This window comes from Palaemon carinicauda, chromosome 19 (genome assembly GCF_036898095.1).
Source record: "Palaemon carinicauda isolate YSFRI2023 chromosome 19, ASM3689809v2, whole genome shotgun sequence".
In the NCBI taxonomy this organism is placed as follows: Eukaryota; Metazoa; Arthropoda; class Malacostraca; order Decapoda; family Palaemonidae; genus Palaemon; species Palaemon carinicauda.
Genome location: NC_090743.1, coordinates 62,207,073 through 62,218,758, shown reverse-complemented (window position 1 = coordinate 62,218,758; position 11,686 = coordinate 62,207,073). Strand labels below are relative to the sequence as shown.

Genomic DNA, 11,686 nt, shown 5'->3' with positions numbered 1-11,686 from the left:
TGATCCCAACATCTCAGCTCCCTTGTGGGACAAGTATCAGAGGTTCGAGGGAGGAGGTTACCCGCAAAATAAGTCTAGGATGAATGTGGCAGTGACTGGCCACTTCCTACTTCATCTTACCCTCCTGGAGTGCAGAATTCAGGGAACCCTGCACAGCTGACCTCATTCTTCTGTGGGTGAGTTTCACGCTCTTTGGATAACCTCATACACATGTATATATGTATTATGTCTCCGTCCTCCTGTCAGGAGGAGGCGGGAAGAAATATATATTAGTAGAGGGCATGGCCCGAAAAGCTACAATGTATGCTCCAACAGATTAATTCCTTATTCTCCAGCAATGATTGCCCAGGCCGGTATCCTGCGAGGATAATGTGGTGCAGGATCCCTCAAGGTATCACTACACAGAGGCCGTCCCGGGACAATTGCCAGCCAGTTGGTTTGGACTTCCACCCACCTAAAGGTGTCTGCACAGTAAAGAGTGGAAGGTTTATATTTTGTACAGGAACAAATGACAAATTTGGAAGTAATTTGTACTTTTCCTAGCAATACAAACCTGGATCTCTTTACACATACTGACCCGCCAACACAAATCCCCTGAAAGTCCTGCCGCAATTACAAAAGTGACGGTTAGTCGCTAGTACTGGTGTGAGCAGGAGGGTTAACCTACCCCACTATCCCCACCTCCGCTAACTAGCGGTGGGTTGTTACACCCTGACAAAAAGTTTATCGGCTGGTTTCAGCTTTCGCTGAAATAATACTCCTCAGTAAAGAGCTCCAGGTTTATATTGCTAGGAAAAATACAAATTACTTCCAAATTTATCACATAACATCATTCAGATACTAGATACCATATAACCACCTTGGTCAAACTTGTGCTGACAGGTAGTTCTAAGAATACATGTTGCCACTTAGTAAGTGGTTATATGCTTAATATACATTAGTATAAAAAATACAACCCAATTTTTTGAGCTAGACTTAGGTAATATTGAATGGGATAATAAAATTTCCACTTAAGCTTTAATTATTATAAAACAAATGCAATAAAATATAACTGAATTAAGATTTAACCCTTACATATAAAAAAATAACAGAAGCTAGTATTAAGCCTGTGCTAACTTTTCTTCTGTTTGACTAGAGTTTCTAGATCTGGTGAGCAAACTAAACGATGACCAATATGGCCTAACACTGTCATGGCACCAGTTTTGTTTTCTTCATCTAGATCAACACTCACAACATCCTGAAAAAGGGTAGAGACATAAGTTTATATTGTTCTTAGAATAAAACACCATCTATCTATTTAAGCAAACATAATGGTTTTTACTAAAATTAACTAGATAGTCAATGTATGGTTCCTTAATGCCATTATATGTTACAATAACCATCAGCAAAGAATTTTAAAAGATCCTCGAGTAACTTGCCTGTAAAAACCCCACCTGCGTCCCTTTGCTGACAGTTAACTTATGTTCCCCAAACCAAATTTCAGTCTTGCCTGACTTATAAATCTTACAGGTAGCAATTGCACCCTCTTGCAGTGTGTTCAATGTACAATAATCAGTCTTGAACTTTTTGTCAACTTCGTCTTCGTCATCGGAGGCCTGAAATATTCATATTTATAGAGAATTATCATATATTTATATATCTGGAATTCAGCTAAGTTCCAGATTTTTATTATTTATAATCTAAATATCAATGTGTGAAAAGAGGAAAAGTAAACAAACTACAATAAAATACATGAAAATAGAAAAACTTAAATCAGATGGTCAACACCATGTGACCTCTGCAAAACAACCACATGTAGTATAAGTTCCATAATAGTCATATGGAAAGCAAAAAAGACTTTATATGCACATCATAAGCGTGGTTAAGAAGATTACGGTGCGTTGCAAAAATATAAATTACAAAAATTAGTAGAATATTATATGAATGTCAAGATAAGAACATCTGTTAAGTAACTTGTTCCTTGGTAAAATGGTAATGCCCGACTACTATCGGTACGGTGTGGAGGATTAATTTTATTTTAATCTATTTTTGTTTTGCCAAATCGAGAGAGAGAGAGAGAGAGAGAGAGAGAGAGAGAGAGAGAGAGAGAGAGAGAGAGAGAGAGAGAGAGTTGTTTTAGTATTGTTAAATCGAGACATTTTATTTGCTTTAGCTTTGTCATTAATGAGAGAGAGAGAGAGAGAGAGAGAGAGAGAGAGAGAGAGAGAGAGAGAGAGAGAGTGTGAGTGTGTTTATTTACTTAAGTTTTGTCAAACCGCAAGAGAAAGTGTTTATTTGGTTAGTTTTGTGTGAGAGAGAGAGAGAGAGAGAGAGAGAGAGAGAGAGAGAGAGAGAGAGAGAGAGAGAGAGAGAGAGAGAGAAAGAAAGAAAGTGTTTATTTGCTTTAGTTTTGTCAGAGAGAGAGAGAGAGAATTTCATTTGCTTTAGTTTTGTTAGATCGCGCGTGCGCGAGAGAGTATGTGTGTATGTGCGTTTGTGTGTGCGTGTTTTGTGTGTCCGCGGTGCGCGCCGAAGAACAAGGATAATTAGCGAATGATTGTTTGAAGTTGGAAAGATTGTTGGTATATTTGAGGTTGTTTGTTTACATTTTTTAGCTAGGATAGGCGGTGATGAATGTCTTGGGCGAAAGCATTGGATCTTGGACGATAGAAGGAGTCGGTTCTGCATTTTTTTGTTCTTCGGAAGCCGGCTGTTTAGTGTTTTTATATTCTGAGTAAGTACTGTTTTTATTCATTTTTGTTAGGCGCGTTCGTGAATGATAGAAAGTTTATTGTTTATCTTTGATTATAGTGCGATAGTTTAGTTAGGAGTTTTCGTAAGCGTTTTTTTCTTTTTTATTGCAGGCCGTAATTCCTCCTTTGGATTCCTTTATACTCCTTGGAGTTTTAGTTTGGCCTGGAAGGTGGTGTTTGCCAGCCGTGTGTATTAGATTGTATATGAATAGCTTGATGATGACGACCCGGACCGGACAATGAATATAGGAATAGACTGCTGAAATACAGAATTTTTGAACGTTGATGACCCGGCTATAAAATACGGATTTCTCTCACGACAATTGATAAAGACGACCACCACATAAGATTGCATGGTCGAATTGGCCGTACGATAGTGTTGGCCAGTGCCAGTAGGCTACAACTTGCTTAAGGACTGTTGCGTGTGAACCAAGAGGTTCTCTTGGTTTGGCATTAATTTTTTTTGTTGCAGAATATGATTGGTGTTTAGTATTAAGTAATTTATTTAGTCTTAAGTGTGCTTTTGGTACTGTGCGTGGACTGACGGTGTTGGGTATATTAAAAGGATATTGTTTTTTCGATTGTTGGCGAGTTCTTGGTGCCATCACGCACCGATATATACAGCGAATTTTGTGTGTTTTTTTTGTCTATTGAATTTATGATAAATTGTGATTGTTCCTGGTTTATGGCATATGGTGGATGGTTTGGTGATAAGTGATTTGTTCTAGTGTTAAGTCAGTTTAATGATATGTGTTCTGTTTTTGGTTGCGTTAATATAGTTTTAAGGCTATGTTTTGTTTTCATTTTCCTTCTGTCCAAGAGTCTAGTTTAAAGTAAAGTAAGGGGAAAGTTTGTGTTGTGGGATATTTTGGAAGTAAGAGTGATCAAGGGTGTGGGGGTTGTGTTTTGTATACATCCCGCTACATAAATTTGGCGCCCGAACAGGGACAATAGGGCTATTCCAGGCACTCTCACTCCTTTCTATTACACCCATACGCTCTAATTCCTGACACTGCTCCTCTATCTCCTTGGCAATAGGCGGAGAAAAATGCCTGGGACGCTGATATATGGGGGTATCATCACTGAGAACTATTTTAAATTCTGGCAGGTCTGATCCCCCACAATCATCGTCACCGAGACTCATAACTCTCCGCTTATCCCATAACATCTTAAGCAATCGTTCCCTTTCGACCTCACTTATACTCTCATCTAACTTAATTCTTCCTTTCAACGTATCGTAATCCCAATCGTCATCGTTCTTTATCTTACCAGCCATTACCTGTCTCGCCTTAACATATCTTCCATCCTCTACATTGATCAGTGTATACATACATCCCATGCAATCGCCCTCACGTATACCACGTACTCTCTTCCTCCTAACACACGGCAACAACCTTACATACACCTTGGGTTCCTGCATATTCATAACACCATCATATATATACGCACTCGTTTTCACCAAATTACCTGCTTCCATACCTTCCACTACATATTCATCCTCGTCACTATTTGAAATTCCCAGACTGCTCGGCCATGCAACTTTTACACTAATAACCTCACCTTTCTTACCCGATAACTTTACACTTTCCTTTGCTACCAACGGCACTCCCTTCCACACCTTCGTACTCACTCTGCCGTCTTCCTTTAAATAAAATTCCCCACAAATATTACCTTTAACCTTTATTTCAATCATATTCACACTTGGATGTACAATCATACCACATTTTTTCAGAAATTTATACCCAAGCAGTACGTCATATTTCTCATTCGCTCCCTCAACCACGTAAAAATCATTATCCTCCATCATCAGCCCCCCAATAATAACATTTTCCCGCAACTTTCCTTGCACAGGCATACGCAAATTACCAATACCTTTTACTTCACCCTTACATCCTTTAAATTCACAAACCTCTTTTACCTTATCATATGCATTCCTAAACATTAAATTGACACCGCAACCAGTATCAATCAAACCAACCAACTCTACACCATTAAAAATCATTTTCACACTCATGCAATCATGTGCTCTTTCTCCCATCACATCTTCATGCAATAAACCCTCACGAACATGCATCACATTCACTCCCCACACACACGAGGACTCACCCAGCTGAACCCTCTGATTAATTAGTTTCCCGAACATCCTGGCTGACTTGACCCCTTCTTTCTACAAACCCTAGCTACATGCCCATCTGCACCACATTCAGTACACTTACCCCGCGGCTCCTTGCACATTCTAGCATAATGACCATCCTTACCACAATTACCACAAATTACATTCATACGATTATTACGGCATCCACTCGCTATGTGTCCAGTCATACCACACCAATAACACTTAACCACTTTCTCTTTCTTACAGTCGCTAATACGATGCCCTGTCTCTCCACACCCGAAACATGCTCCTAATGCCCATCTACACTCGTTCTTTTTATGTCCTACCTTCCCACACCTATAACACCTCTCTTCACGGATACCACTACCTAACCTAACTTGCTGCGTACTAGCACTTCTATCTCTCCAAACTTGATTTCCCTGTCTAAACCCGTCATTTCTCGGCATGGGTATTCCTACATTACTCACCCTAACACTTCTATCTACTACACTATCAGCTGCCCTCATTGGCCCTCTCATAACAGCATCTCTAAAACTACCAAATTCTGGCACACATTCCTCCATTCCAGTTCTTACACTCACAGATTTACTTTCTTTCATACACCTATCCAACTCGTAATCCTCAACTATCTCTAAAATATCATCCCAAGTCAATCTCTCTCTAGTCCACCTCATTTTCTCCTTCCGTTTCAAATTAATAAACTCACACACACTCTCTGGTACTGTACCCAAAAACTTCTTCATTAGTTCCTTATTTTCATTTATTCCTTCGTCCCCATACTTCTTTCTAGCCAATGTTTCTAACCGACATACATACATCGAGATTGCTTCACCCACCTTCATTCTTGCTTCATCAAAATCATTTTTTCGCTTATACCTAACACTACCTTTCATACGTTTTACCTGTTCAATTATCCTCTTCTTTACACTTTCATACTCAACTACTTCTGTCCAAGAGTCTAGTTTAAAGTAAAGTAAGGGGAAAGTTTGTGTTGTGGGATATTTTGGAAGTAAGAGTGATCAAGGGTGTGGGGGTTGTGTTTTGTATACATCCCGCTACAACGGGATGAATAAAAGCCAGTCTGTGTGTAAAGATGAAAAGAGAAAACAATATGGTGTATACCACTGGCTGAGAATAGTATAAATTTAGCATATACCACTGACAAGGAATATTGTAAGTTGGAGAAAAATTTGGTGTATACCACTGGCTGAGAATAGTACTGTATAAATTTAGTGTTTACCATTGGCAAGGAATAATATACTGTAAACTGGAAAAAATTTTGGTGTATACCACTGGCTGAGAATAGTATAAATTTAGTGTATTTCATTGGCAAGGAAAAATAGAAATTGGAGAAAATATTTGGTATACCACTAGCTGAAAATAATATAAATTTAGTGTATAACACTTTACTTTGACGGCTGCTTTTCCGGTCCCATACAGCAGGGGAACCCCACTCTCTACAGGACCTCCACTGTCGTTATATCTTGTTCGTTCTGATTATTCAACATTTCATATCACGTATTGCTCATTTACTGTTAAATCGTCACTGTCATACGATTCACGAAATAAGAAAGTCTTCAGTTTCCTCTTGAAAGCCTTAATGTCTTCAATCATTCAGATTTCTTGTGGGAGCTTACTGTATAGTCTTGGGGCTGCAAATCTAAAGGCTCTAGAGACTACAATAGACATATATCCAGATTCCAAAAGTTTTGAAACCATCTGTAACTATTCTTGTGTCGAAACGATTTATTAGCTGTGCAATTTGTAGCAATTCTCTAAGTATTTTGGACGACTGGTTCTGATAAATTGGTGGATTATTGTACATATTTTAAATTCAATTCTTGCTTTAATCTTCAATCAACAGCCAGTGTAAATCAATTAGTATAGGGGTGATCCTTTCTCTAAGTGAGACATCTTTTATCAGTCATGCTCCTCTGTTTATTATGTTTTGTAATTTTTTAAGTTGGACTTTTGGTAAATTCTAATAGATGGAGTTGCAGTAGTTGTTTATCATCCATTCTCTAACACTATCAAGGATTCGGTTAAGAGTTCCAGTAGTGTCATCTACTGTATATCATTTATGGAGAGGTAAAATTGTGTGTATTTTCTAGTATTTTCAATAAACCAATAGTATAGATGCAGAATAACATTGGACCAAGTACACTTCCCTGGGGTACCCCTCTGTTTAAAGGTTCATACGATGAATAAGAGTTTCCAATTTGCACACAGTAATATCTACCAACCAAGTAGTCTTTTAGGTATTCGAAAGCTTGATCTTCAGCGCCAATGTACCGTAGATAATTTAGCAGCAGTTTATGTGCAACTGTGTCAAAGGCAGCACTAAGATCGAGTAATATTAAAATACCACATTTATTTTCATCCATCATTTCCAGCATATCATTTACAACAGACCAGATAGCTGTCTCCGTAGGGTATAGTTTTCTGTAAGCAGATTGGTTGTCAGGCAAAGCTTCTATTACTTTTAAGTGACTGACTAGTTGTTCAAGAATTACGTATTGAAGCACTTTTGAAACAAAGGATAGATTCGAAATAAGAATAGTACAAATTGGAGACAAAATTTGGTCTATACCACTAGTTAAGAATACTATGAATTTAGTGTATACTACTGGCAATGAATAAACGGATTTTGAGCAAAGCGAAAAATCTATTTTTGGGTGAGATAACCATGTCATCCTGATGGATGGTTCCTTTAAGTAGCTTCCTAGGGTATATTTGACTACAGTGATATTCCCAGAGAATTTACCTTAAAGTCTCCAGAATTCTAACTCCTGATGCGAATATCCCTAAAGTTTCCCTTTAAGGATATCGCATAATATCAGAGGACGTATTCTTGACACGCCACATAGCAATCTTCACCCCCGAATAGAGTTTACACTTCGAGGGGGAAAGTGGCAAAAAAATGAAGGAGAGCCGTTAATAAGGTACCCTTCCTCCGTTACTATTTGAGTATCTAGATGGCGCCATCATCTCCGCCATGTTTATTCCTTGTAGCGTTAAGCAAGGTGCTACAGATACTGTAGTTTCAGGAGGGATCCTGCCAAGGCCTTTCCATAAAACGGAGGGCGGGTCCATCAGGACGACATGGCTATCTCACCAAAAAATAGATTTTTCGCTTCGCTCAAAATCAGTTTTATGGGCTCAGGCCATGTTGTCCTGATGGAGGGTTACCAGAGCATTAATGTATCTGTGGATTTCCAATTGTGCCTTGACCTCAAGACAATATTTCCTTGGTCGCTCAGACCTTAGAGACATATGACGTTACCGTTATGCGTCATTACTTCTAATCATGAACTATGTTAGTACTTCCTGCCCCTTATTTCCTTATTTCCTTATTTTTTGTTTGGGTTCCCCCAGGTCCCTCAGTGTGAGGCACCTCGTATATCCACCAGAGAGTTGCTAATACATCTTCCGGTGTATTTTGCATCTTCCAGTCTTGGATGGTCTGGGATGCATCTTAGGTATTTATCGAGCTGATTTTTAAACGCATCTACGCTCACTCCTGATATGTTTCTTAGATGAGCTGGCAGCACATTAAATAGTCGCTGCATTATCGATGCTGGTGCGTAGTGGATTAATGTCCTGTGCGCCTTTCTCAGTTTACCTGGAATGCTTTTTGGCACTATTAATCTACCTCGGCTTGCTCTTTCTGATACTTTAAGCTCCATGATGTTTTCAGCAATTCCTTCTATTTGCTTCCATGCTTGTATTATCATGTAGCGTTCTCTTCTCCTTTCTAGACTGTATAGTTTTAAAAATTGCAGTCTTTCCCAGTAATCAAGGTCCTTAACTTCTTCTATTCTAGCAGTATAGGACCTTTGTACACTCTCTATTTGCGCAATATCCTTTTGGTAGTGTGGGTACCATATCACATTGCAGTACTCGAGTGTACTACGCACATAAGTTTTGTAAAGCATAATCATGTGTTCAGCTTTTCTTGTTTTAAAGTGTCTGAATAACATTCCCATTTTTGCTTTACATTTAGCCAACAGTGTTGCTATTTGGTCGTTGCATAACATATTCCTATTTAAAATTACACCAAGGTCTTTAATTGCTTCCTTGTTTGTGATTGTCTCATTATTAGGTCCCTTGTATGCATACACCATTCCTTCTCTGTTTCCATAATTTATTGATTCGAATTTATCGGAGTTAAATACCATCCTATTTATCTCCGCCCATTCATATATTTTGTTTAGATCTCTTTGTAGTGAGTTCCTATCTTCATCACAAGTAATTTCTCTACTTATTCTTGTGTCATCGGCGAAACTTCTCACTACGGAGTTTTCAACATCACAGTCTATGTCTGAGATCATAATAACAAATAGCAGTGCAGCTAATACCGTACCTTGGGGCACACCAGATATTACCTGGGCTTCATCTGATTTCTCGTCATTTGCAACCACTATCTGCAGGGAAGAGTCATACCAGACTCAGGAAAAGTCTCGAGGTTTGCATATTCCATACGAACAAACCTAGCAACAAAAAGCATACAGTCTCATTGTATACCAAATCAGTCGAAGTTTGTATTCCCAATACGAACAAAGGTTTATATAAGCCACTATAGCATCCAAGGCATAAAGGGTTAACTGTATGCAAAACCAGACAAGTTTGTATCCATGTAGAAACAAGGTATGCATACACAGAAAAGGTTTGTATACATGCAAGAACAAAGTTATTACAGTTGTTCTCATGTTAATATGCAGATAAAAGGGGAACAAATAAATAATGCTCGTACAAATCTTTATTTATTTAAATTTGGGGCGAAATAAGACGCAAATACCAATCAATTTTCTATTGGTAGTCAAAAAAAAAAATTTATAATTCAACATACATTTTATAGTAACACACAAAATGCTAGTGAATAACAGGAAACATAAAAATAGTCAAGCTCAGAAATACTTGTTTCACCTGAAAGGAAACGATAGATAATGCCACCAAACTGAAAATTTAATAAATTTTCTAATATACATTTCTGTGAATGACTCTTTTCACACTGTGTTAAAAAACACATGGCACAAGTGTTACCTTTATGTTTCTTCACCTTTAGTAGCTGGAACAGTCCACAGTGTCACCCTGGTGACACTTCACTTTACATGTTGCACTGTAAGGTGTCAACACGCTCACCCTATGCATGACAATCCCAATCAATTCACTGTTCCTCGCAGCACTAAGCGACAGGTTTTAGTACACTACCTGCCGCCACCACATACCTTTTTAACTCTTGCACTTGCTTCACGTAGTGTTTGAAAAACACTCTGGATGACTTCCATCCAGTATATGAGCGAAGACGCTCAAAATCCATGTATTGGAAAAAATTCAATGACGAAGCAATCTTTCCAGGATCGTGACCTGCGGGTGTACTGTCAAGATCCGCTCTGCGAATGAAGTAGGTGATCTTCACCCTTAGTTGTTTTAGGGACAAGTTTGAACCCGATGTTTCTCCTTTAAAGAGCTGTCCTCCCCTGAAGTCTTAAGTTCTATGAAGATAGACCTTTAGGCATTCTACTGGACACAGCAAGACATCTCCTTCAGAGGGCAGAATCTCCTGGGACCCCACCTTTTGGTAGGTAGCTCATTCTTGGCGAGAAACGTTGGGTCAGGAAAAAGATTCAGTTCTCCCCCTTCTGTGAACTGAATATGGCCCTCATCCCAAGAAAGGGCCACTATTTCACTAACTGGCCCTCGAGGCTAGAGCAAACAAGAATATAATTTTTTGAGTCAAATCTTTCAGAGACCAGTCCTCACTGTTCACTGTTGATGCAAAATGTAGAACCTTATCCAAGGACCATGAGATGGGCCTCGGAGGTGCGGCAGGCCTAAGTCTAGCACAAGCCTTAGGGATCTTGTTAAAGATTTCATTGGAAAAGTCTACTTGGAGGGCATAAAGCAAAGGTCTAGCCAAGGCAGATTTACACGTTATCGTGTTGGCTACTAAACCCTGTTCATGAAGGTGAATGAAAAAGGATAAACAGAAATCTGTTGAGATCTCTTTTGGTTTTCCTGCCTTGACAAAAGCAACCCACTTCTTCCAAGACAACTCATATTGTCTTCTGGTAGATTTAGACTTATATTCTTCTAAGAAGTCTATACTGTCTCTCGAGATCCCAAACTTTTTCTTAACTGCTAAGGAGAGAAAATCATGAGATGAAGGTTTTGGGTTTTCCATGATGAAGCGAAGACAGTCGACTTCTGTACTTGTTGAGTCAGAACTGGGTCCGACAGAGGGACCAGCCTCAGCTGCAATTTCAATACTAGAGGGATTGATTGATTGATTTAAAGTTTTCAGGCATCCTGACACCTGAGGTCATTGACGCCGGTAATACTAGAGGGAACCAATTGCTCATCGGCCACTTGGGAGCCACTAAAGCTGCTGTTCCCTGAAAGGATCTCAACTTGTTGAGGACCTTCAACAGAAAGTTGGTTGGAGGGAACAAGTAAATCCTGGTCCATCTGCTCCAGTCAAGGGACATGGCGTCCACCGCTTCCGCTAGAGGATCCTGGTATGGGGCCACATAACAAGGTAGCTTCTTGTTGTCACTCGTCGCGAAGAGGTCGATCTGCAGTTCTGGGACTTGACGTAAGATGAAGGAGAATGATCCTGCGTCTAGGGACCATTCTGACTCTATCGGTGTGAGCCTGGATAGTGTGTCCGCCGTCACATTGCGGAACCCTTGAAGGTGAACTGCTGATAAGTGTCGTCTCTTCTTTTCCGCCAAGCGGAAGATGACTAACATCACTTGGTTGATTTGAAGTGATCTTGAACCTTGACGATTCAAACATCTCATTATCACCTCGCTGTCTAGAATCAGTCTTATGTGGA

The 11,686-nt window shown here is 39.3% G+C and overlaps 1 protein-coding gene across 1 annotated transcript in view; it reads right to left on the bottom strand.

The window, feature by feature from the left end:
* Positions 1-1,010: 1,010 nt before the first annotated feature.
* Positions 1,011-11,686, bottom strand: part of Polr3D (RNA polymerase III subunit C53) — a 182,547-nt gene continuing 171,871 nt past the window's right edge. The window contains exons 5-6 of the mRNA XM_068394116.1: positions 1,419-1,595; positions 1,011-1,237 (exon numbers count right to left, since the gene is read on the bottom strand). Of these exons, the coding sequence (XP_068250217.1) occupies positions 1,112-1,237; positions 1,419-1,595 (303 nt within the window). The 3' untranslated portion in view covers positions 1,011-1,111. The remainder of the gene's footprint in view (positions 1,238-1,418; positions 1,596-11,686) is intronic.